Source organism: Macaca mulatta, chromosome 3, assembly GCF_049350105.2.
Source record: "Macaca mulatta isolate MMU2019108-1 chromosome 3, T2T-MMU8v2.0, whole genome shotgun sequence".
Classification (NCBI taxonomy): Eukaryota; Metazoa; Chordata; class Mammalia; order Primates; family Cercopithecidae; genus Macaca; species Macaca mulatta.
The window spans coordinates 58,150,895-58,177,511 of record NC_133408.1 but is presented as its reverse complement, the minus strand read 5'-3'; the positions used below and the strand labels follow the sequence as shown (position 1 = coordinate 58,177,511).

The 26,617-nt window shown below is 44.7% G+C and overlaps 2 protein-coding genes across 3 annotated transcripts in view; one reads left to right on the top strand and one right to left on the bottom strand.

The window, feature by feature from the left end:
- Positions 1-1,431: 1,431 nt before the first annotated feature.
- On the bottom strand, positions 1,432-9,336 carry SBDS (SBDS ribosome maturation factor). Its single transcript, XM_015133370.3, has 5 exons — positions 9,038-9,336; positions 7,960-8,089; positions 6,994-7,194; positions 4,590-4,754; positions 1,432-2,220 (listed from the first exon to the last, which is right to left on the bottom strand). Exons 1-5 carry the CDS (start codon positions 9,163-9,165, stop codon positions 2,092-2,094), a joined length of 753 nt encoding a protein of 250 aa, XP_014988856.1. The 5' UTR covers positions 9,166-9,336; the 3' UTR covers positions 1,432-2,091.
- A 1,242-nt stretch (positions 9,337-10,578) lies between these two features.
- LOC703026 (S-adenosyl-L-methionine-dependent tRNA 4-demethylwyosine synthase TYW1) overlaps positions 10,579-26,617 on the top strand; it is a 250,211-nt gene continuing 234,172 nt past the window's right edge. For both annotated transcript variants that reach the window (XM_015133369.3, XM_077996645.1), the window contains exons 1-5: positions 10,579-10,723; positions 11,854-11,984; positions 12,910-13,047; positions 23,216-23,317; positions 25,815-26,009. In XM_015133369.3, coding sequence (XP_014988855.1) covers positions 10,720-10,723; positions 11,854-11,984; positions 12,910-13,047; positions 23,216-23,317; positions 25,815-26,009 — 570 coding nt within the window. In that variant the 5' untranslated portion in view covers positions 10,579-10,719. The remainder of the gene's footprint in view (positions 10,724-11,853; positions 11,985-12,909; positions 13,048-23,215; positions 23,318-25,814; positions 26,010-26,617) is intronic.

Sequence of the window (26,617 nt, the reverse complement as noted above, 5' to 3'; positions counted from 1 at the left end):
TTGCATTGAAAAAGTCAAATAAATCAATCCTTAAAATAATCCATTATGGCTGTGGTACTGGGAAGATGATCATGAACCAAAAATGTTAAGTTCTTTGATAATGAAATTAGTATAAAATTTAAAACATAAGTTTAAATGATGACTCAGATGTGATCTACATTTGACATTTCTTGAAGTTACAGCTTTTTAGAAAAAATGAATATTCAGAATCAGAAAATCTTTGAGATGGGGTCTGGCTCTGTTGCCCAAGCTGTAGTGCCGGGGTGTGATTTTAGCTCACTGCAACCTCTGCCTCCGGGGCTCAAGTGATCCTCCCACCTCAGCCTCCCAAGTAGCTGGGAACAGGTGCACACCACCATGCCTAATTTTTTGTATATTTGGTAGAGACAGGGTTTCACCCTGTTGCCCAGGCTGGTCTCGAACTCCCAAGCTCAAGTGATTCGTCCGCATTGGCCTCCCAAAGTGCTGGGATTACCGGTGTGAGCCACTGTGTCTGGCCCCAGAAAATCTTAAGGAAATGTTATAATAAATGTTTATATTTTCCTACTAAGATAGAGCTATTGATATATTGAACAAATACCTGTATCAAAACAGCAGCCCAGCTTTAGCATTAACAGAAAAAGGGCTCATTCTCATGTTATCAAACAAAAATATATTTTGTTAATATTATAATAAAAAATTTTGACTTCATAATCTCAATTGTAGTTATTTTAAACTAAAGGGACATTTCTGAGTTTGTATTAGCAGGGAGTTCTGTGTGCTTATAAACCAATCAGTACCTTTTCAAGTCGAGAAGTCTGTTTTCAGTTAAAATAAAAACTGCTGTCCAGAAATACATCTGTATGTTTGAGTGAATCTAATTTATCTTCTAGAATATATCTCTTTTGAAATAGATTTTTTTTTTTCGGAGACTGAGTTTCACTCTCACCCAGGCTGCAGTGCAGTGGCATGTTCTCAGCTCATTGCAACCTCTGCCTCCTGGGTTCAAGCGATTCTCTTGCTTCAGCCTCCCAAGTAGCTGGGACTACAGGTGTGCACCACCATGCCTGGCTAATTTTTGTATTTTTAGTAGAGATGGGGTTTCACCATGTTGGCCAGGCTGGTCTCAAACTCCTGACCTCAGGTGATCCGCCTGCCTCAGCCTCCCAAAGTACTGGGATTACAGGTGTGAGTCACCTCCCCTGGCCTTGAAGTAGATTTTTAAAAGCTTGCACCTTGTCCATTTACGTGTTTAAATACTACAATAATTCTTCAGTTACATCCCAAGTGTTTGTTAGCAAAAATTTTTCAGGTATTTACAAGAACAGGCCCTGTTCTAAGCACTCTTCATATTGACTTATTGAGTTCTCTTAATAACTCCCTAACCCTACCACAGACACAGACAGAGAAAAGAAAGGGAGTTAGGAAGTTGTCTAGAAACACAAGCCATAGTTTAATAAAAATAAGAGTGGTTTTATTGATTACACACAATTTTAGCTATATTAATATATATTATAAATTTTAAGAATTAGAAATAAGTGACTTTTATTTTTTAACGAAGAATAATCTAAGTTATGGCAGCATGTTCAATGAAAATTATTTAAGTCCGGCACAGTTTTTCTAGATCTGTTTCTCAGATAATCAGGAACATCATCCAAGCATAATGACCCTCATAACGTAAGTTCCATTAAGTAGAAATGAAGCATCATATGTTTTCTTTTTTAGGAAAGACTCCCCCTTTTGTTGTATAGACATATCCCTAATAATCTTACTCTACTCTACAAATAACTTTTCACTCACAAGAGTTGCCTCAAATAACTTTCATTTTGGAAAGTTGTCAAGGCATGAAACAGAGTAGCAAAATGCCACTCTGGACTTTGCATCTTGGAGTTTCAATTTTGCTTTAGGATTTAGACTCCAGTTTATAATTAAAACCTAATCATTTCCACATTATTATACTTATGTAGGAAAGCCTTGCCTTGTCCACTCTTAACACAAAGATAGAAAATGTCAAATAGTTTGAGCAAGTATTTGGCAGATCACAGACATGAAACAGTGCTGTCGGAAACAAAAACCCTTTAGTGTTTTTAGAGGTGAAGAGATTGATGGGTGTCATTCAAATTTCTCATCTCCTTCTTCCACATCTTTCAAATTGAGTACTTCCAAAGAACCTTTGCCTTTGGTTTCCTTTTTTATTAGCTCATCAATTTCTCGGAAGCAGCCCGGGTCAATCAGACATACCTGAAACATTTAACGTAGCAGTTTACCACGTGAGGACGAGCAATACACAGAAGAAACTCAGCTTTAACTTCCTTTAAGGTAAATACAAGGCTTTCCAGAGATGTCTAATAATAGCACAGTTCTATGGTGCAATAGGTAAGACAATGGGTAGGGCAGCACACTGGGTTCCAATTCAGCCTCTGCCCTTGAGTAGCCATGGAGGCCCCTGTGACAAGGCATTAATCCCTATGTTTAAACACTTATTCTGATTCTTCAGCTGTAAATGGAAGGGACAAACTAGAAAACTCTCATTCTTCTCATACTAAAATTTAGCATTACATTTTATAGCTCAATAAAGTCACCTCCACGTAGGAAGGAGAAAAAGCAATGTGAAGACTTATTTAGAGACCATGTGTACGTTTATTTATTTATTCATTTTTTTGAGATAGAGTTTTGCTCTTGTCCCCCAGGCTGGAGTGCAGTGGTGCGATCTCAGCTCACTGCAGCCTCTGCCTCCCGGGTTCAAGTGATTCTCCTGCCTCAGCCTCCCAAGAAGCTGGCATTACAGGTGCCTGCCACCATACCTGGCTAATTTTTTGTATTTTTCGTTTCGCCATGTTGGCCAGGCTGGTCTTGAACTCCTGGCCTCAGGTTATCTGCTCGCCTCGGCCTCCCAAAGTGCTGGGATTACAGGCATAAGCCACTGCACCTGGCCCATGCGTACAGTTTTGCAAAGAGTTTAGAACTTCGAGTAGTGTCAGATGGGTTAATTCACATCTACAGTGGATACTCACATACTCAATTTACTTTTAAAAAGAAGCTGCAGACTGGGCGTGGTGCCTCACGCCTGTAATCCCAGCACTTTGGGAGGCCAAGGGGGGTGGATCACCTGAGGTCGGCAGTTCGAGACCAGCCTGACCAACATGGAGAGACCCCATCTCTACTAAAAAATACAAAATTAGCTGGGCGTGGTGGCGCATGCCTGTAATTCCAGCTACTCAGGAGGCTGAGGCAGGAGAATCGCTTGAACCCTGGAGACAGAGGTTGCAGTGAGCTGAGATCACGCCATTGCTCTCTAGCCTGGGCAACAAGAGTGAAACTCTGTCTCAAAAAAATAAAATAAAATAAAATAAAAATAAATAAATAGAAAAGCTGCAAAGCCCTGAAAACATGAATTTATAGACAGCTGAATTTACACTGTGTTTGAAGCTAAGGGGTGAGGTCATAAGGACCTAATGGTTTCACTGCTTCTTCAAAATGTTCTGTGTTTAGTGTCATCAGGTTCACACACAAATATCCTCTGGAAACACTCTCATAGACACACCCCAAATAATGCTTTATCAGGCTTCTAGGGATTCCTTTCCAGTCAAGTTGACACCTAAAATTACATCCACAATTCCGCCCCTCATCAACCTGGCACCAAGACACATCTCTTTAAATCATTGTTAATTTCCAAATGAAGACAATAACAAGGTCCTAGCTTTGCCTAATATGATGCAATTAAGCAGACGCGACTTTCCTGCATACAACTGAAAGAGTGCTAATCCTTTTGCCAGAATTCAGCTTTCAGAATTTCATCATTCAGGATTCAATCTTTTTTTTTTTTTTGAGATGGAGTTTCGCTCTTGTTGCCCAGGCTAGAGAGCAACGGCGCAATCTTGGCTCACTGCAACCTCTGTCTCCCAGGTTCAAGCGATTCTCCTGCCTCAGCCTCCCGAGTAGCTGGGATTACAGGCATGTGCCACCACGCCTGATTATTCTCGATTTTTAGTAGAGACAGGGTTTCTCCATATTGGTCAGGCTGGTCTCAAACTCCTGACCTCAGGTGATCCACCTGCCTCAGCCTCCCAAAGTGCTGGGATTACAGGCATGAGCCACCGCGCCCAGCCAGGATTCAATCTTTTGGAACTGTAATTTTCAAGATTTTAGAAGTTCAGGCTTTGGACTTTAGGGATTTTGATTTTTTTGTTATTTCAACACTGGGATTGTGGCATTTCGGATTATGTCTTTTAGGATTATGATCAGCACCAGAGTAAAGCACGCAATTGAGCTATCTCTGAAATTTCCATAGTGTGCTTTGTACTAATTGTTGCAAAATTTTTAAGGTAATTGGAGTTATTAACTTTCCACTAAAAATAGCGATTTTTAAGTGGCTTACTTTAAATGGTTGCTAAATTTGCTAAAATAATGTATCTAAAACACTACGCATAATGTAGGAGAAAAAGAAATGCTGGGAAAAAAATAAATGTTTTGTAGTAAACAAGGCTGACCAACCTTTAGTCTTATGAAAATATCTGACTGTTTACAACGTCTAAATGTTTGCTACAAATTTATTACTAGAGAATACACTATTTAGGTAACGTGAAGCAAAGAAAATACTTGACTCTTACGATTTCTAACTGTTGGCCATAATCTTCACTTTCTATGACCTTGATCAGTGGCTTGAGCTTTTCTTTCAGCTTCTTGCCTTCATTCACTGGCAGGATGAAGCGAAGCCTCATGTGAGCACGTTCTATCTTCATTTTCTCTTTTAGCTGCTTTATCACTTCCAAAGCCTACCAAGACAAAATCGAGAGTGTAACTTCTTTTACTATATTATTTAATAAGGCTTTCAAAAACAAAGTAGTTTCCATGTAGTTGGATTAGGTAATGGTTTCTTAGGTATAATATTAAGAACATAAGTGACCATTAAAAAAAATAGAGAAATTGGACTTATCAAGAGGAAAAGGTTTTGTGTTTCAAAAAACTATCAAGAGGGTGAAGGCTGGGTGCAGTGGTTCATGCCTGTAATCCTAGCACTTTGGGAGGCCGAAGCGGGTGCATCACGAGGTCAGGAATTCGAGACCACCCTGGCCAACATGGTGAAACCCTGTCTCTACTAAAAATACAACAACAAAAAAAAAAAATTAGCCAGGTGTGGTGGCGCACGCCTGTAATCCCAGCTACACAAGAGGCTGAAGCAGAAGAATTGCTTGAACCCAGGAGGCAGAGTTTGCAATGAGCTGAGATCGTGCCACTGCACTCTAGCCAGGGTGACAGAGTGAGATTCCATCTCCAAAAAAAAAAAAAAAAAAAAAAAAAAGGCAAAGAACCTAGGCCAAGGCGGGCGGATCACAAGGTCAGGAGATCGAGACCACGGTGAAACCCATCTCTAAAAATACAAAAAATTAGCCGGGTGTGGTGGCGGGCGCCTGTAGTCCCAGCTACTTAGGAGGCTGAGGCAGGAGAATGGCGTGAACCCGGGAGGTGGAGCTTGCAGTGAGCCGAGATCGCGCCACTGCACTCCAATCTGGGCGACAGAGCGAGACTCCCTCTCAAAAAAAAAAAAAAAAAAAAAAAGGGGGGCAAAGAACCTGAACAGAGATTTCCCAAAAGCGGACAGATGAAGCATCAATAAGCGCATGGAAATATGCTCAAATCAATACTAAGGAAATGCAAATCAAAACCACAACAAGATACCACCAGGATGGCTATCATCAAAAAGGTAGACAATGACAAGCATGACCGAGGATGTGGCGACACTGGGACTTGTAAACACTGATGGTGGTAATGTAACACAGTGCGGCTGTTTTGGCAGGTATACAGAAATGAAAACGTATGTCTACACAAAAACATGCAACAAATTTCATAGCAGCATTCTTCATCATAGCTCACAAGTGAAAGCAACCCAATGTCTATCAACTGAGAAATGAATGAATAAAACGTGTGTTTTTTCCACACAGTGGGCTATTAATGCGTCATAAAAAAGAAATGACATGCTGATCCAGGTTACAACATGTATGAACCATGAAAAGGTCATATATTGTATGATTCCATTTATATGAAATGTCCAGAATTGACAAGTCCATAAGGAGAGGAGATTAGTGGTTGGGAGGGGCCTGTGGGGGGAAATGCAGATGGCTACTAGTGGATACTGACTTTCTTTTTGTGGTGATGAAAATGTTCTCAAACCAGGTAGCAGGGAAGGTCCCCAAACTTTGTTAATATACCACTTAAAAGTGTACACACTTTATGAGTGTGAAATTTACGGTATGTGAATTATATATAAATTAAAAATTCAAAAAGAGGTGTTAAAATGACCCTTTAAAAATTCAAGTTTTGTCTTTAAGTTTGATTTGGATAGGAGAAGAAAGTCCTACATACATATTTCTGTTTACTTGAAAAAAAAAATATTACCTATCTTTATGACCCTGTCCTTTTCCTCCATCTCTTCCCCAAACCTTCTACCCACTTGCTTCCACGCAGACCCATTTTTTAAAATTTAATTTTTTATATTAAATAAATTAGAGGTATGGTACCGTAGTTGACGCCTGTAATCCCAGAACTTTGGGAGGCCGAGGCGGACAGATCACCTGAGGTCAGGAATTCAAGACCAGTCTGGCCAACATGGTGAAACCTTGTCTTTACTAAAAATACAAAATTACCCAGGTGTGGTGGTGCATGCCTGTAATCCCAGCTACTCGGGAGGCTAAGGCAGGAGACTCGCTTGAACCCGGGAGGCAGAGATTGTAGCGAGCTGAGATCGTGCCACTGCACTCTAGCCTGGGCAACAGAGCGCGACTCTCTCTCAAAAAAAAAAAAAAAAAAAAAAAAAAAGAGAGAGAGATGGGGCGTACGTCCCTATGTTTCCCAGGCTGTTTCCGGGCCTCAAGCAATCCTCCCATCTTGGCTCCCACAGTGCTAGGATTACAGGCGTGAACCATCATGCCTGGCCCCAGACCCGTTATTTTAATGATTTCTTCAAAGAAAACTGATTTCCATGGCTGTGTTTTGATAACATGAGAAACCACTCACCTGCTGTTTTGTACTTTTGTTGGTTTTCACTGAATAGTGGATGTCCTTCATGGCTCTCTCAATAAGGATCACGGTGTACGGTCTCTTTGTTTCAGGATTCACACATTTGTCTGCCACAATGGTTGCAATGTCCCTAAACATCTGCTCCAGTTGTGTGTGTCTTTCTTTATCTGATACTTGAACTTCTCCTTTAGTCAAAATCTAAAAAAATGCCAACACATTTAAGAAATCACTGTCTTTCTCTATCACACACTATTTGTTAACTAGCCACAAAAAAATGAGTAGCTGGGGAGAAAATTAAATTGCATCCTCTCCAGCTATTAATATGTAAGTAATGGTTTGAGCTTTGCCCAAAAGATGCAGGAATCTTTTGGCTGGGCGCGGTGAGATCCCAGCACTTTGGGAGGCTGAGGCGGGCGGATCACCTGAGGTCAGGAGCTTGAGACCAAACTGGTCAACATGGTGAAACCCCATCTCTATTAAAAATCCAAAAATTAGCCAGGCACGGTGGTGGGCACCTGTAATCCCAGCTACCCGGGAGGCTGAGGCATGAGAATCACTTGAACCCAGGAGGCAGAGGTTGCAGTGAGCTGAGTGCAGTGGAGTGCACTGCACTCCAGCCTGGGCAACAGAGCAAGACTCTGTCTCCAAAGAAAAAGGGTCTGAAAGATGAAATACTTGAAAACAAATTCAGTTTTCAGGTATACCACATTCTATAAATGAGGTAATTTATAGAAAAATGAGGTAATTTAGTAGAAAATTTGATTTCAGGAGGTTGTGGCAAAAAAACCCAACAAACAAACAAACAAACAAAACCACCAAGTTCTTTATTATAAGTGACACTGTGCAGCTCACATTATTGCTTTGTTAGTCTTTCCTCCAAAAAAACGGCCTTTAATGTTTAACATACCTTCAAGTACGTTATAAATGGCTATTAGGGTTAGCTACGCTGTAGTTGTTACCCACCTGCTTACAGATTTCAGTTTGGTCATCTGTTCCAAACGCACTGATGAGATCTTCCTTCTTGGCAACCTGACCTTTAGAAACATTTACAAACACTGAGTGGGTCTGCAGAACTTCGTCAAGGTCTTTTTCCCTTGTGAGGGCAGGAGAGAAAGTCCTACGTGAATATACTTGAAACTTGGACACGCATTTACATTTAAATACGAGATGGCAACAACATGAACGGCAAGACACAACAAATCCCCCTGATGACCTTTAGTGTCGAGGGCACGTTTTCTTTTTCTTCCCCGCCCACCCCCACCCCGAGACGGAATTTCGCTGTTTTCACCCAGGCTGGAGTGCAATGGCGCGATCTTGGCTCACTGCAACCTCCGCCTCCGGGTTGAAGTGATTCTCCTGCCTCAGCCTCCCAAGTAGCTGGGATTACAGGCATGCGCCACCACACCGGCTAATTTTGTATTTTTAGTAGAGATGGGGTTTCATGTTGGCCAGGCTGGCCTCGAACTCCTGGCCTCAAGTGATCTGCCCGCATCGGCCTGAGGGAACATTTTCAAAACTCAGAATCGTATTTGCCTTACCATTTGCTCACTGGAGAAAAATGTCATGGGAGGACGTAAGAAACACTAAGGGTGGGGTGGGGCGGGGTGGGGTGGGGTGCGGACAGCTGCTGCCACGGAATGCCAATCCCTAGATGGCAGCAGTGAAGACACTACGCACTTCAAACTGCTAGGGCTACTGAGACACCAGATGTATCCACAACTATGACAGTATTCGGAAGACTAGGCTCTCAGCTATCATTCTGGGAAAAGGACCACAATTATGAGATTTCTTGGCTGCAGCTATTATGACACCAACAAAACAAAATCCCAAACCAACAACCCAATCCGAACCAACCAAATAAAGAAGGAACCCCTTGGCTTAGGAGCCAAGCTCGGACTGCGACGTCTCATGCTGACAGCAGGAATGTTCCATTTCCTCCCCGGCCAAGACCTCAGCTTCGCCCATTAACTAGACTTGAGCAGAGACAGGCCGCCTCGGAGGTGACGGCCCAGGCCCAGGCCCGAGGGAGGGGGCTACTCACACGCCGCTCCGCCAGCCGACGACCTTGTTTTTGTAGCAGGCGATTTCGAAGCGCTTCCCGGCGCGCTTCATTCGTACCACGGCCACATTGGTTAGGCGGATCTGGTTGGTGGGGGTGAAGATCGACATCGCGGCTGTTCAAAGACCTAGGAGCCGGCGAACCGGGGCGGACCCGCACCGACCAGCCTGAAGGCCACCAGCGGCGCGCGGCACTGACCCAACCGCAAGTGCGCGGCGCCGCGACTCAGTAGCTTCAGGCGGCCGCCACTGTGCGCCCGGCAACCTTATTGCGCAGACGTCAGGTGGGGCGGAAGCCGGGAGGCGAAAAGTGAGCGACGACGCCTGCGCATTGTGGCTTTTTACGCCATCTTTCCACGCCCAAAAAGGGAGGTGCTTTTGTTTGACGTAATTTACTTTCGCCAATGAGCTGAGAGCTCTGACAGGATGCTCGCAGATGTTTAGTGGCCGGGTTGAAACACAGCGTTGGCACCACCTCGTTCCGCGGAATTCAAGGGGCAGACCCACTTTATAATAAAAATATTTTTTATACTACAATTATTTTATAATAAATATTTTTATTTACTCACCCTTTTATAATAGAAATATTTTAACATAAAATGTAGACAAAAATGTGTAATGAACCTTCCATGTACCCATCACCCCGCTTCAACAAATTATTAACATGTTACATTCTTGTTTTATTCTTCTTTTTTCATTTTTTTGTTGCTTTTTTATTTACACTTTTTTTTTTTTTCTTAAAGTCAGTCTCACTCTGTCACCCAGGCTGGAGTGCAGTGGCAGGGTCATGGCCCCACTGCAGCTTCGACCTCCTGGGCTCGAGCGATCTTCCAGCGTTAGCTTCCCAAGTAGCTGGGACTACAGGTGTGAGCGGCCACGCCAAGCTGATTTAATTAAATAAATAATTTAAAAAAATTTGTACAGATGAGGTCTCACTATGTTGCTCAGGCTGGTCTCGAACTCCTGGGCTCAAGCGATACTCCCGCTTCGGCCTCCCAAAGTGCTGGGATTACAGCTTTGAGTCACCGCGCCCGGCCGGTTGGGGGTACTTTAAAGAAACCATCATATGGTTTCAGCATTAAATACTTCAGCCTATAGCCCTTAACAGATACACGCGACGAGATTAACTACAATTCCTTGATATCATCTAATAGCGAGTCCATCCTGGGGTTTCCCAAAAATAATGCCTTTCTGCAGTCAGTTTATTCCAACCGAAATCCAAACAGGTCCACACAGCGTTTCCCTCCCTTCCCACTCCTTTCCCCTCTTTATTTTCCCATGCCAATCATTTCTCTCTGGACCCACCTTTTCCCAGTCTGAGCCAATCCAAACGGAGGCGGAAGCGCTCCGGCATCATCGCCCGGAACTCTGGGTGGTGCTTATTTCTGGGTACGCCCTCTTTCCCCTCTGAGCCAATCGGAGCAGGGCCGAGAGCGCACCGGACACTGGCTTCCTTTCCCAGAGCTCTGGGCTTTGCTCTGGGCCCACCTCTTCGCCCTCTGAGCCAATCAGGACCGGCCCGCCAGTGTCATGGCTGCCCCCAGCTCCTCAGGCACCCGGTACGCCGCTAACGCTGCGAGGTAGCTCGGTGCGTCTCGCGGTACCAATGCGAACCATCGGGTTATCCAGGTCCGAGATCCTAGTCTCCTGTCGGCTCTGAGGAGGATGGGTAAGGGCACCCGGCGGGCAAGGACCCTGGGGCGGCAGGAGAGGTAAACGTTTTACTGAGACCCTCTCCAGGCGGAGTGGCGTCCTCGGTGCCCTTCCTTCGGAGACTGTTGGACTTGACAGCACCGGATAGCCGCCGCTGAGAGCAAGGAAGACTGATCCCTGGTTTTGACCTGGCTTTTGCCTTTTGAGGCTAGGGGGTTAGTTTAGAAGGAAACTACGTTTCCAACCCTCAATGAAAACAGAAAAGTACTCCTCCCACTTTACCCACGTGTATTAGGACTTTTGCACCTGTAAAGCCTAAATTTCAGGCTTCGACTTTTGAAATTGCTCCTAGGTTGAACGTTTGAGGCCAGGTCCCTGCATATCTCTCTAAAAAAAAAAAAAAAAAAAAAAAAAAGGCGTACGGTCAGTTACTTGAGAATCTTACAAGTTTAACCATGAGCCTTTGAAAGTACAATTAGTAAAAAGAGTACTGTTACTACTTTAGCTTTTTTTTATGGAGCAAGCACAACAAAACAAAATTAACCCAATTTCACATGAAGTATTTTTACTTTATGTTCCCTACTCTTGCTTCTAAATGCTCATTTCGAAGTGAAGATACAATTTTATATTGTTTTATCTTTGAGTTAGTATTAACAGTATGATAATTTTATCACGTTACTACATAGTGTGTTATTTTTATTACAGTTGATTTTTTTTCCCCCCGAGATGGAGCCTTGGTCTGTCGCCTAGGCTGGAGTGCGGTGGCGCGATCTCGGCTTACTGCAACCTCTGCCTCACGGGTTCAAGCAGTTCTCCTGCCTCAGCCTCCCGCGTAGCTGGGATTACAGGCGCGCGCCACCACACCCGGCTAATTTTTGTATTTTTAGTAGGGGCTGGGATTTCACCATGTTGGCCAGGTTGGTCTGGAACTCCTGACCTTAGGTGATCTGCCCGCCTCAGCCACCCAAAGTGCTAGGATTACAGGCATGAGCCACTGCGCCCGGCCAACAGTTGATTTTTAAATTAGATTTCTTAGCTGAGTTGTTGAATGTAAGGTTGGTTTTATTTTCTTCTTAAAATCGGGATGGATATCTTTGTATATATAGCTTTAAACGAAATTACCTGTGTGTGTCATTTTAAATTTAGATCCTTCTGTGGATACATGGGACCTCTCCTCACCTTTAATATCATTATGGATAAACAGGTTTTACATTTATCTGGGCTTTGCTGTTAGCATTAGCCTTTGGATTTGTCTCCAGATTGTCAGCAAGACGCAGGTAAGTGGAGTTTTTTTTTTTAATATTTAGGCATCAGATTTTATAGAGGATTTAAACACTAAAAGGAACCTTTAATTACTTTTGTGGTTTGGTCTTTAGATATTTTAATGAAATGCCTAAAATAAATTTCTTCTCTAAGTTTTTGGAGACTAAGTTATCTTGGATTAAGTTATTTACTTTTTCTGTGTCTCATTTTTTTTTTTTTTTTTTGAGACGGAGTCTCGCTCTGTCGCCCAGGCTGGAGTGCAGTGGCCGGATCTCAGCTCACTGCAAGCTCCGCCTCCTGGGTTCACGCCATTCTCCTGCCTCAGCCTCCCGAGTAGCTGGGACTACAGGCGCCCGCCACCTCGCCCGGCTAGTTTTTTGTATTTTTTTTAGTAGAGACGGGGTTTCACCGTGTTAGCCAGGATGGTCTCGATCTCCTGACCTCGTGATCCGCCCGTCTCGGCCTCCCAAAGTGCTGGGATTACAGGCTTGAGCCACCGCGCCCGGCCCTGTGTCTCATTTTTAAGATACAGGAAGATTTTTTGTAATGAAAAATGAAACTTTTATATGAAAAACAAATTTGTTTTATACCTTTAAGGGTCACTAGTCCTCTCTTGCCTTTCCATTCGTTAAGGATCAGAAAATAAGTTCCTACTATTATTCTACTAAAATACTTTATAGGATAAGAGTATGTAAAGTTTTTTCTTGGAGGGAATGGAAATCATGAGCCTTAAAAATGTGAGTCCTGCCTATTAAAGGACCTTATTATACCAAGGGGGCTAATATTTGAGGAATACAACCAGAAAGATTAAGAGAAAAATTTAGTGTGTCAGATTAAGAGAAAAATAAAGTGTCTCAGTATCTGTGCTAATTTTCATCCCTGCTGAAGTTGGGAAATGATTTAGACTTGATGGATTTTGTGTAATTATTTGTCTTTCAGGACAGGAGCTTACAGGAAAAATCTGTTCCAAGAGCACCTCAGGATTTGATGACAAATGGTTATGTCTCCCTTCAAGAGAAAGACATCTTTGTGTCTGGAGTGAAGATTTTTTATGGTTCTCAGACTGGTACAGCAAAGGTAAAAACTTTATATGATGCTTTTCCTTTGGTTTCCTGACATTTTAAGAAAATCCCTTTAGCAGTGAACTGTCCTTTAGCAGTGAACTGAATTGGTCATCTAACCCTCTTTATTCTTTCTCCCAACCTTTTCCCCTCAAATGTTTTTCCTTTCTGCAATGGTAGGTGGGTTTCCTCTCCTGTGCCCCATTAGAGCTGATTGGTGGTGTCTGGTAGTCACTGTCTTGAGGGGTCTTTGTTCTGAAGCTTGCTTCTGCCTCAGCAGGATAGAGAAAGTTGTGAGTCCATTATTGATGCCCATGGGTATGGAAGTAGGGAATAGGGAAAAAAGGATGGCACCAATAGTTCCAATATGGTCCTGACTTTCACATCACACATCTATGTTTATTTATTATTTTTTTTTTTCGAGACAGAGTCTATCTCTGTCCACCAGGCTGGAGTGCAGTGGCACGATCTCGGCTCATTGCAACCTCCACCTCCACCTCAAGCGATTCTCCTGCCTCAGCCTCCTGATTAGCTGGGAATTATAGGTGCCCGCTACCACGCCTGGCTAATTTTTGTATTTTTAGTAGAGATGGGGGTTTCACCATGTTGGCTAGGCTGGTCTCAAACTCCTGGGCTCAGTTGATCCGCCTGCCTTGGCCTCCCAAAGTGCTGAGATTACAGACGTGAGCCACTGCACCTGGCCTCACATTACACATCTATGTAATGAAACTTGTTTTGATTTCGAATAGTGCTAAAAGTGTTAAAGGTAGACACTAAAGTAGATACAGCAGATATCTAGTTGAAAGATGCTTCCCATTCTCTCTCTTGTTTTGGGGGAGAACAGGATCTGGCTGTGTTGCCATCTCAGCTTCAGTTGCTTATCTGTGAAATGATAAATTACAGATGATAATAGTATGGTTATCTCAGGGTCACTGTGAGGATTGAGTGAGATTATCTGGTATGTACTTTGATTTCTCCTTTTTGCTTTTTTTTTTTTTTTGGAGACAGGGTCTCGCTCTGTTGCCCAGGCTGGAGTGCAGTTGTGCCATCTCGGCTCACTGCAACCTCTGCCTCTTGGGCTTAAGGCATCCTCCCACCTCAGCTTCCTGAGTATCTGGGACTATAGGTGCATGCCACCATACCCAGCTAATTTTTGTATTTTTTGTAGAGATGGGGTTTTGCCATGTTTCCCAGGCTGGTCTTAAACTCTTGGCCTCAAGTAGTCTGCCCGCCTTGGCCTCCCAAAGTGTTGGGATTACAGTCATGAGCCACTGTGCCTGGCCCCATTCTCTAATTATATCTAGATGCTACCTGTTTCTGTGTTACAATGTCACAGCTATTTAAAAAAAATTTTTATTTTATTTTATTTTTGAGATGGTGTCTCACTCTGTCCTCCAGCCTGGAGTGCAGTGGTGTGATCTCGGCTCACTACAGCCTCCGCTTCCTGGGTTCGAGCAATTCTCCTGCCTCAGTCTCCTGAGTAGCTGGGATTACAGGTGCCTGCCATCACGCCTGGTTAATTTTTATATTTTTAGTAGAGACAAGGTTTCACCATATTGGCCAGGCTGCTGTCGAACTCCTGATCTCAGGTGATCTACCCGCCTCAGCCTCCTAAAGTGCTGAGATTACAGGCGTGAGGCACTGCTCCCAGCCAAAAAATTTATTTATTTTTTTTGTAGAGACAAGGTCTTGCAATCTTGTTCAGGCTGGTCTTGAATTCCTGGCTTCAAGATATTCACCCACCTTGGCCCTCAAAGGGCTGAGATTATAGGCATGAGCCACCAAGCCTAGCCAGGTCACAGCTAGTTAGTGCTTTCTAGGAAAAGATTTTAAGGAAGGCTAGCATGAAAATAAATTAAAGGAAAAATCAAGGTCTGTTATTTTTGTAGACTACTTCAGAGGGTTCTGCTGCCCTCTTGTGGAAGTTGTGCAGAATAGTACTTAGGTTTTCACTACTTCAGTGCAGATCCTTTGCTTCATTTTATAGTCGAAGGTCACTTGTTAAGTTAAACCTTAAGCAATGGAGGTGGGAAATGTGAAAAAAGCAAAAAGGTGTCTGAGCAGCCAAAGCAAAGTCCTTTTTATGTTACTCATGAAAAACCTTATTCAGAGCCTCTTTATGCATGTTTTTACCTTTTTTAAAAAAAGATCAAAACGATCAAATGAATACTTGCAGATGGTAACAAATCCAGGTGTACAGAAAGTTCATAATGAAATGTACTCTCCAGAAACCTTTTAACTATTTCTGTTTTTAGTTCCTCTGATGCTTATGCTGTGTTTCTAGACTTATCAACATTACACAAAACTTATTGACTCCTTATATTAATTAGTTTATACAAACAGCCCTCAAGTTTCAGTGGCTTGATGTTGCTGTCCATATCATAGTTGATTTTGGGGTAGATAGCCATCTTCCATCTTAAAGCTGCGCCATCTGAATTTATTTTTATTTTATGTATTTATTTTTTATTGATTTTTTTTTTTTTTTTTTGAGATAGAGTCTCGCTCTGTTGCCAGGCTGGAATGCAGTGGCGTGATCTCGGCTTGCTGCAAGCTCCACCTCCCGGGTTCACGCCATTCTCCTGCCTCAGCCTCCCGAGTAGCTGGGACTACAGGCACCTGCCACCACGCCCAGCTAATTTTTTGTATTTTTAGTGGGACGGGGTTTCACCGTGTTAGCCAGGATGGTCTCAATCTCCTGACCTCCTAGTCCGCCCGCTTTGGCCTCCCAAAGTGCTGGGATCACAGGCGTGAGCCACCATGCCCAGACAAACCTTTTATTCTTTGTTCTTTTTTTTTGAGACAGAGTTTTTCACTTGTTGCCCAGGCTGGAGTGCAGTGGCGCCATCTCAGTTCACTGCAACCTCTGCCTCCTGGGTTCAAGCGATTCTCCTGCCTCAGCCTCCCACGTAGCTGGGATTACAGGCACCTGCCACCACTCCTGGCTAATTGTTTGTGTTTTTAGTAGAGTGGGGGTTTCATCATGTTGACCAGGCTGGTCCCGAACTCCTAACCTCAGTTAGTTTGCCTGCCTCAGCCTCTGAAAGTGCTGTGATTACAGGCATTAGCCACTGTACCTGGCTGTAACTTTGTTTTTTTAATCCTGGGTTCTCGGATTTCCATTCTTTTTTTTTTTTTTTTGAGACAGAGTCTTGCTCTGTCACCCAGGCTGGAGTGCAGGCGAATGATCTCGGCTCACTGCAACCTCTGCCTCCTGGGTTCACGCCATTCTCCTGCCTCAGCCTGCAGAGTAGTTGGGACTATAGGCACCTGCCACCACGCCCAACTAATTTTTTGTATTTTTAGTGGAGATGGGGTTTCACCGTGTTAGTCAGGATGGTCTCGATCTCCTGACCTGATCTGCCCACCTCCCAAAGGGCTGGGATCATAGGCGTGAGCCACTGCGCCCGGCCTCGGATTTGCATTCTAAACCTTCTCTTAAATGTTTTATTTCAGCTATTATATTTTTATTTGCAAAAATACTTTTTTGCTTTTTGTTCAGTTTTTGTAGTATCTTGTCCAAATTTAAGAATGTTGCTACTTGAATTTCTTTTTCTCTTCCGGATATATTTGCTAAGTTTTTTTGCTGCTGCTCTTTCTCCTGCTTTTGAAGCTAAGGCAGGAGAATCACTTGAACCCAGGAGGCGGAGGTTGCAGTGAGCCAAGATCGTGCCACTGCACTCCTGTCTGGGGGACAGAGTGAAACCTTGTCTCAAAAACTCAAAAAAAAAAAAAAAGCAATCTGTTTGTGAATTCTTTGTCTTCCCTAGCTCTTATTGTCAGGGATTTTTTAACCTAAGTAACTCCATGTTGTTGATTCTGACAGCTTTGACACTGCCGTGATATTTTGTCTGGATTAGGACAGTCATCTCACCATTGATTTCTGCTATAATTTGTTGTTTGTTCCCCCAAAACTCACGTTGAAATTTGATCCCTAGTGTTGGTGATCGGCCTAAAATGGGAGGTGTTTGGGTCCTGGGGGCAGATCCCTCCTGAATAGATGAATCCCTGGGGGAAGGGGTGAGTGAGTTCTTGCTTTCTTTTTTTCTTTTTTGAGACAGAGTCGCCCAGGCTAGAGTGCAGGGGCGGGATCTCAGCTCACTGCAAGCTCCGCCTCCCAGGTTTACGCCATTCTCCTTCCTCAGCCTCCTGAGTAGCTGGGACCACAGGTGCCCGCCACCTCACCCGGCTAGTTTTTTGTATTTTTTCAGTAGAGACAGGGTTTCACCGTGTTCGCCAGGATGGTCTCGATCTCCTGACCTTGTGATCTGCCCGTCTCGGCCTCCCAAAGTGCTGGGATTACAGGCTTGAGCCACCGCGCCCGGCCATGTTCTTGCTTTCTTAGTTCCCAAGAGAGCTTATTGATAAGAAGAGCCTGGAACCTCTCCTTCACTCTTTGTTTCCTCTCTTGCTATGTGATCTTTGTGCTCACCAGCTCCCTTTCACTTCTACTCTGCCAGGAGTAGAAGCAGCCTAGAGCCCTCACCAGATGTAGATGTCCAATCTTGAACTTTTTCAGATATCAGAATTCTGAAACAAATAAACCTTTTTATGGTGGCCCATAACAGTTTATCCTTTACGTATTTAGCATTTCATTAAGGACTCCTGTGATGCAGGTCTGGTTGTAATAAATTCCCATAGCATTTGTTTGCCTAAAAGGATCTTGTTTCTCCTTTGCTCATGAAGCTTAATTTGGCTGGATATGAAATTCTTGGTTGAAATTTCTTGTTTTCTTTTTTGAGACAGAGTCTCTGTCACCCAGGCTGGAGTGCAGTTGTGTGATCTCAGCTCACTGCAACCTTCGCCTCCCGGGTTCAAGTGATTCTCCTGCCTCAGCCTCCCGAGTAGCTGAGGCTACAGGTGTGCGCCACCACGTCTGGCTAATTTTTGCATTTTTAGAAGAGACGAGGTTTCATCACGTTTGTCAGGCTGGTCTCTAACTCCTGACCTCAGGTGATTCAGCCGTATCGGCCCCCCAAAGTGATGGGATTACAGATGTGAGCCACCATGCCCTGCCTGAAATTTCTTTTCTTTAAGAACGCTGAATATAGGCCCCCATCTCTTCTGGGTTGTAGGGTTTCTGCTGAAAGGTTCACTGTTACCCTGATGGGATTCCCTATGTAACTGACCTGGCTCTTCTCTCTAGCTGCCTTTCACATTTTTTCTTTCATTTCGACCTTGGAGAATCTGACGATTATGTGTCTTGGCAATGGCCATCTTATGTAATATCTCACTGGGGTTCTCTGCATTAAATAAACCTTTTTAAAACAGATTGGGCTAGGCACAGTGCCTCACACCTATAATCCCAGCACCTTGGGAGGCCAAGGCAGGTGGATCACTTGAGCCCAGGAGTTTGAGACCAGCCTGTGCAACATGACAAAACTCTATCTCTACAAAAAATTCAAAAATTAGCTGGGCATGGTGGCATGTGCCTGTAGTCCTAGCTACTCAGGCGGCTGAGGTGGGAGGATTGCTTGAGCCCTGGAGGTCAAGACTGCAGTGAGCCATGACTGTGCCACTGCATTCCAGCCTGGGCGACAGAGTGAGACCTTGTCTCAAAAAAAAAATAAAAGAAAAAACATAGATTACCCAGTCTCAGGTACTCCTTTATAGCAAAATAGACTAAGACAGTCTTTCTGATTCAGTACCATTCGGCCCTCTTCTGACTCCAGTATACTCTCAACTCAGCAACCTCAGTGACTGAAAACTTGGGTGAAATCACATCATCCCTCTGCTTAAAACCCCGCACTGACCCCTTCGTTCAAGAGTCAATGCCAAAGCCCTCACAGTGGCCCAGAGATCCTATGCTTGTGGCTCTTTGTTAACTCTCTTACCCCATCTCCTTGGTCCCCTTTTTTCAGTCTTAGTAACCTCCTTCGGGCCTTTGCGCTTCACTGTTCCTGCTGCCTGGGATAACCTCATAGTTCTCCCAGTTCCTTCAGCTTTGGCTCACATCTCACCTTATCCTTGTGTTAGTCTGTTTTGCATTGCCCTAAAGGAATACCTGCACTGGGTAATTGATATGGTTTGGGTCTGTGTCCCCACCAGATCTTACGTCGAATCGTAGTTCCCAGTGTTGGAGGTGGGGCCTGGTGGCAGGTGCTTGGATCTTGGGGGTGGATTTCGCTTGAGTGGTTTAGCACCATCTACCATGTACTGTCCTCACTACAGTGAGTTCTCATGAGATCTGGCTGTTTAAAAGTGGGTGGCACCTCCTCCTTCTCTTTCTTGCTCCTGCCATGTCATGTGCCTGCTCCCCCTTTGCCTTCCACCAAGATTGGAGTCTCCCTGAGGCTTCCTCAGAAGCAGATGCCGTTACACTTCCTGTACAGTCTGCAGAACTGTGAGCCAATTAAACCTCTCTTTTTTTTTTTTTTTTTTTTGAGACGGAGTCTTGCTCTGTCACCCAGCCTGGAATGCAGTGGCGCCATCTCAGCTCACTGCAAGCTCCGCCTCCCGGTTTCATGGTATTCTCCTACCTCAGCCTCCTGAGTAGCTGGGATCACAGGCGCCTGCCACCACACCCGGCTAATTTTTTGTGTTTTTAGTAGAGATGGGATTTCACCAGGTTAGCCAGGATGGTCTTGATCTCCTGACCTCGTGATCCACACACCTTGGCCTCCCAAAGTGCTGGGATTATAGGTGTGAGACACCGTGCCTGGCCCTAAACCTCTTTTTTTTTTTTTTTTTTTAATAAATTTCCCAGTCTCAGGTATTTCTTTTTTCTTTTCTTTTTTTTTTTTTGAGATGGAGTCTCGCTCAGTTGCCCAGGCTGGAGTACAGTGGCGTGATCTTGGCTCACTGCAACCTCTGCCTCCCAGGCTCAAGCGATCCTTCCACCTCAGCCTCCCAAGTAGCTGGACCACAGGTACCTGCCACCATGCCCAGCTAATTTTTTGTATTTTTGGTAGAGATGGGTTCCACCATGTTGCCCAGGCTGGTCTTGAACTCCTGACCTCAAGTGATCTGCCCTCCTCGGCCTCCCAAAGTGCTGGGATTACAGACATGAGCCCCCATGCCCAGCCAAGTATTTTTTTATAGCAATACAAGAATGGACTAATACTGTAATTTATAAAGAAAAGAGGTTTATTTGGTTCAGGGTTCTGCAGACTGGACAAGCATGGTGCCAACATCCACTTGGCTTCTGATAAAGCTTCAGGAAGTTTCCACCCATGGAGGAACAGGTACCACGTGGTAAGAGAGGGAATGAAAGAGTAGGGAGAGATGTGAGGCTTTTTTTTTTAACAGCCAGCTATGAACTAATAGGGCAAGAACTCAACACGCCAAGGGGAGGGCAGCAAGCTGAGGTATGAGAGTAGAGTCTGGAGAGCAGAGCCTAAGGCCAACCTGTGGCTGACTTCCTTGAATTAAACTGAAAGGAAAGCTTTAGCCTCTGATTGGCTGTGGACCAATTCTTTATTTGCATAGGGTGTAACTCCACTTCAGCCTCTGATTGGCCACGGGCCACACCTCTACTTCAACCTCTGATTGGCCACGAGCCAATTCTTCATTTTCACAGGGTGTAACCAATTGGAAGCCTCCAAAGGGTACTGGGGGTGTTACCAAATTCTTCTAGCTTAATAAAAACCCAAGGAACATTACAACTGGACCTCCTGAGCCACTTGCTCAAGCCTGCTTCCTCTCTGTAGAGTGTACCTTCCCATCAATAAATCTGTGTTTTTGTTGCTTTGTTCTTTTGTTGCTTTGCTTGTGCATTTTTTTCAATTATTTGTTCAACCTGCGAAGAACCTGGACAACTCCTAGTCAAGACCCTCCACTGGTCACAAAGCCACTCATGAGGGACCCATCCCCATGACCCAGACACCTCCTGTTCGAGCTCACCTCCAACATTGGAGATTACATGTTTATGATATTTGGAGGGGATGAATATCCAAACCATATCAGTTCTTGAGGCCTGCTGCAGTAGTGTTTTCTGACCCCCAAATACCTTTTTTCTTTTTCTTTTTTTCTTTTTTTTTTTTTTTTGAGACAGAGTCTTGCTCTGTCGCCCAGGCTGGAGCGCAGTGGCCGGATCTCGGCTCACTGCAAGCTCCGCCTCCCGGGTTTACGCCATTCTCCTGCCTCAGCCTCCCGAGTAGCTGGGACTACAGGCGCCCGCCACCTCGCCCAGCTAGTTTTTTGTATTTTTTTTTAGTAGAGACGGGGTTTCACTGTGTTAGCCAGGATGGTCTCGATCTCCTGACCTCGTGATCCGCCCGTCTCGGCCTCCCAAAGTGCTGGCTTGAGCCACCGCGCCCGGCCTCTTTTTTTTTTTGAGACAGAGTCTCGCTCTGTTGTCCAGGCTGGTGTGCAGTGGCATGATCTCGGCTCACCGCAACCTCCGCCTTCTGGGTTCAAGCAATTCTCCTCCCTCAGCCTCCCGAGTAGCTGGGATTACAGGTGCCCACCACCATGCCCAGCTAATTTTTGTATTTTTAGTAGAGACGGGGTTTCACTGTGTTGGTCAGGCTGGTCTCGAACTCCTGATCTCAAGTGATCTGTCCACCTCAGTTTCCCAAAGTGCTGGGATTACAGGCATGTGAGCCACCACGCCCGGCCAACCTGTCCTTTTTCTATACCAGTTCTCATGCTTACTATTGGGAGTTACCATTAGCCCACGAGACTGCCCCCACTACAGACACCAGTCACAAGTCCTGGCTTTAAATTTAGGGTTCTGCACCACTGCCTCCTGAGGTTCTGTAGGATGACTCACAGACCTCAGGAAGTTGCTTGACTTATGTTTACTAGTTTATTATAAAGGATGCAACTCAGGAACGGCCGAATGGAAGAGCTGCACAGGGCCGGCTATGGAGGGGTAGGGGTTGAGCAGGGCTTCCAGGCCATCTCTGGCCAAGTCTTCCCCCCCGGAACATTGGTATGTTCACCAACACAATCCCCATTGTTTCAGGGGTTTTTCTTGGAGGCTCCATTACATGGGCACGATTGATTAAATTATTGGCCTTGGTGATTAAGCTCAATCTCCAGTTCCTCTTCTCTCCCTAGTGTTCCCTGTTGGGGCCGGGGTAGGAGGTGTTGAGTTTAACCTCTCTCAGTTTCTCTGGCAACCAGCCTCCATCCTGAAGCTACCTGAGGCCTCACTCCAATAAGTCATCTCATTAGCATACAAAAGACATTCATGCCATCTTTTGTTGCAGTGGCTGCTCGGAGCCCAGAGCTTCTCTGGGGTTCTGGCAGCCCTGTGAACTCTTCCCTAGGGCTTTTTCCTGTCTGTCAACCAGCTTCTTTTCATGTTTCCCATTCTTTTCACTCTTCACTATTTCTTTTATTTTATTTATTTATTTTTTTGGAGATGGAGTTTTGTTGCCCAGGCTGGAGTGCAGTCTTGGCTCACTGCAGCCTCTACCTGCTGGATTCAAGTGATTCTCCTGCTTCAGCCTCCCGAGTAGCTGAGATTACAGGTGTGTGCCACCATGCCTGGCTAATTTTGTATTTTTAGTAGAGACTGGTTTTACCATGTTCAGGCTAGTCTCGAATTCCTGACCTCAAGTGGTCTGCCCGCCTTGGCCTCCCAAAGTACTGGGATTACAGGTGTGAGCCACTGTGCCCAGCCCATTCTTCACTATTTCTTTTTGCACTTCTCTGTGTTTATTCTTTTTAATATATTATTTTCTTTATGAGACAGGATCTCAGTCAGTGGCCCAGGCTAGAGTGCATTGGTGTGATCATAGCTCACTGTTTCCTCTAACCCCTGGGCTCAGGGGATCTTCCCGTCTCAGCCTCTTGAGTAGCTGGGACTACAGGTATGTGCCATCACACCTGGCTAATTTTTAAATTTTTTTATAGAGATGAGGTCTCACTTTGCTGCCCAGGCTTGGCCTCAAGTGATCCTCCCACCTCAGCCTCCCAAAGTGCTGGGATTACAGGCATGAGCCATCTTGCCTGGCTGATAAGTTTAATCTAGTAGGGCAAGGCAGATTGATCATCCAAAGCCAAATTAGATTCAGTCCTATGTAAACCCTGATCGGATGAGAACAACACGAATGATCTCTGTAATAGTACCCAAGAAAATAGTAAGGGTGAGGATAGAATTTGTGTTCATGAAGATACATATCAGTCACTGAAGACATTTTTCATGAGGACTGCCACATTCTTGTGCCAACAGGGGTAAATGAGGGCTGTATTTGGCTCGTTGAAGACTTTATTTGATATTTTTTTTGTCCTATTAGGGATTTGCAACAGTTCTTGCTGAAGCAGTTATGTCCTTGGATCTACCTGTGGCAATTATTAATCTAAAAGAATATGATCCGGATGATCATCTGATAGAAGAGGTTGGTAATTGTCTTATTTTTTCTTCAATCAGAACTCTCAAATTTAACTGACCTGCAGTCTTCAGAATAAATTTAATTAGGTAACTAGAATCTTCAGAGTAAATTTAATTTTCATGCTAAGGGATTTCAGTTAGTTGAATTCCAGTGTGAATCAGAGCATTGAATGTGGAGTAAGGTTCACTGATTCTCACGTGTGGGGCTTGTCCTTCAGGTTTGTTAAATTCTCCTGGGGCAGGGCTAGAGGTGAGAAAGCTTGGGTGGTTGGAAGTTCACTCCTTCCCACAATTTTCTTTTTTTTTTTTTGAGATGGAGTCTCACTATGTCGCCCAGGCTGGAGTGCAGTGGTGCAATTTTAGTTCAGTGCAATGTCCACCTCCAGGTTCAAGTGATTCTCCTGCGTCAGCCTCCCAAGTAGCTGGGATTTACAGGCATGCACCACCATGCCCAGCTAATTTTATTTATTTATTTATTTTTATTTTTTGCTGGAGACAAGGTTTCACCATGTTGGCCAGGCTGGTCTCAAACTCCTGGCCTCAAGTGATCCGCCCACCTCGGCCTCCCAAAGTGCTGGGATTACAGGTGTGAGCCACTGTGCCTGGCCCCTACTATTTTTATTTTTTTAAAATTTATTTTATTGAGATAGGCTCTCACTCTCTCACCCAGGCTCTGGAGTGCAGTGGTGCAATTTCAGCCTCCCAGGCTCAAGTGATCCTCCTTCCTCAGCTTCCTAAAGTAGCTGAGACTACAGGCATGTGCTGCCATGCCCAGCTAATTTTAAAAGATTTTTTATAGAGATACGGTCTCACTATGTTGCCCAGGCAGGTCTCCAACTCCTGGCCTCAGTCTCCCAAAGTACTAGGATTATAGATATATAATATAGATATATACAGCCCTCACCCCTGTTTTGAATCTCTTAATCAAGGAAGGGTTGTTATTGATGGCAGTGTGTTATGCTTGTAGACCATGGGCAATCCAACCAAAAGGTCAAGAGCAGAAAGAGTATGGGTTTTGGAATCAGAGAAGTCTCTTATTAGCTGTGTGACCTCAATGCGTTAGTTAAGATCTTTTTTTTTTTTAATGGAGTTTCGCTCTTGTTGCCCAGGCTGGAGTGCACTGGTGTGATCTTGGCTCACTGCAACCTCCATCTTCAGGGTTCAAGTGATTTTCCTGCCTCAGCCTCCTGAGTAGCTGGAATTACAGGTGCCCACCACCACTCCTGGCTAATTTTTATATTTTTAGTAAAGTCGGGGTTTCACCATGTTGGCCAGGCTGGTCTCGAACTCCTGACATCAGATGATTTATTTGCCTTGGCCTCCCGTAGTACTGGGATTACAGGCATCAGCTACTGTGCCCGGGCCTATTACTTAATATCTATGAGGATTTAATTTCTTCATCTGAAAAATATTTCTCCCCTTTCTCCAGTCATGCCCAGTTAGGGGATTTCACCCTACAGCAGTGGTTCTCAAAATGTGGCCCCTGAGCCAGCAGCATTAGCATCTCCTGTGAACTTGCCAGAAATGCGGAATCTCAGGACTTAGCCTAGCCGCACTGTGGAGCTTGAACAGTGCTCCTGGCGACGCTGATGCAGGTAGAGTCAGAGAAGCAGTTAGAGGCTGGGCGTGGTGGCTCACGCCTGTAATCCCAGAACTTTGGGAGACCGAGGTGGGCGGATCACCTGAGGTCAAGAGTTCGAGACCAGCCTGGCTAACGTGGTGAAATCACGTCTCTACTAAAAATACAAAAATTAGCTGGGCATGGTGGTGGGTGCCTGTAATCCCAGCTACTTGGGAGGCTGAGGCAGGAGAATTACTTGAACCTGGGAGGCGGAGGTTGCAGTGAGCCGAGATTGTGCCATTGCCCTCCAACTTGGGTGACAAAAGCAAATCTCCATCTAAAAAAAAAAAGAAGCAGCACATGGAGTTGGGGTTGACAAACTTTCATGTAAAGGGCCAGGTAGTAAGTATCTTCACCTTTGTGGGCCGGGCAGCTACTCAGTTTTGTCACTGAGGCACAAAACAGCCATAGATAATACGTAAATGAATGAGCGTGACTGTGTTCCACTAAAACTTTCTTTAAAAAAATAGAGGCCAGGCATGGTGGCTCTTGCCTATAATCCCAGCAAGTTGAGAGGTCAGGGCTGGTGGATCGCTTGAGTTCAGGCATATAGGGCAGCCTGGGCAACATGGTGAAACCTCATCTCTATTGAAAATAGAAAAATTAGCCGTGGTGGTGCACGCCTGTAGTCCCAGCTACTTGGGAGGCTGAGGCATGAGAATTGCTTAAACTCGGGAGGTGGAGGTTGCAGTGAGCTGAGATCACGCCACTGCACTCTAGCCTGTGTGACAAAGCGATACTCTGTCTCAAAAAAAAAAAAAAACCAAAAAGGCAGCAAGCCCTTTGTTCTTAGAGATGAGTATGCATTTTTTCAAAGGATTTTTCTTCATTGAGATAATTTATGCCTCGAATATTCTTCTGAAACAATTACTTTCTTGGTTAGGTGACTAGTAAAAATGTCTGTGTGTTCCTGGTTGCGACATATACTGATGGCCGACCAACCGAAAGTGCAGAGTGGTTCTGCAAATGGTTAGAGGAAGCGTCCAGTGATTTTCGATTTGGCAAAAGTTACCTGAAGGGTATGAGATATGCGGTGTTTGGCCTGGGAAATTCTGCCTATGCCAGCCACTTCAACAAGGTAGGTCTATATTGAGTTATAGAAATAAATTCTCCCTGTAGATACACACACACACACACACACACACACACACACACACACGTGAAATAATCCACAGACTTTGGTAGCTATAAATAAATACGTTTCTTCTGTTATTTTATTTATTGATCGATTGAGACAGAGTTTTGCTCTGTCGCCCAGGCTGGAGTGCAGTGACGCCATCTCAGCTCACTGCGACTTCCACCTCCCGGGTTCAAGCGATTCTCCTGCCTCAGCCTCCTGAGTAGCTGGGATTACAGTGATGTGCCATCATGCTTGTCTCGTTTTTGTATTTTTAATAGAGACGGGGTTTCACCATGTTGGCCAGGCAGGCGTGAGCCACTGCACCCAGCCTCTTCTGTTATTCTATTTTTTTTTTTTTGAGACAGAGTCTCGCTCTATTCCCCAGCTGGAGTGCAGTGGTGTGGTCTTGGTTCATGGCAACCTCTGCCTCCTGGGTTCAAGCAATTCTCATTTCTCAGCCTCCTGAGTAGCTGGGATTATAGGCACCTGCCATCATGCCCAACTAATTTTTGTATTTTTAGTAGAGACGGGGTTTCTTCATGTTGGCCAGGCTGGTCTTGAACGCC

Bases quoted from the DNA above. Each gene is read 5' to 3' on its own strand.
- SBDS (XM_015133370.3), bottom strand. From the start codon at position 9,165: ATGTCGATCTTCACCCCCACCAACCAGATCCGCCTAACCAATGTGGCC. The intron at 7,195-7,959 runs GTGGGTAACAAC...GCATTTTTTTAG, and splicing joins AAACTGAAATCTGTAAGCAG to ATTTTGACTAAAGGAGAAGT. The intron at 2,221-4,589 runs GTAAGAGTCAAG...TAAATGTTTCAG, and splicing joins ATGGCCAACAGTTAGAAATC to GTATGTCTGATTGACCCGGG.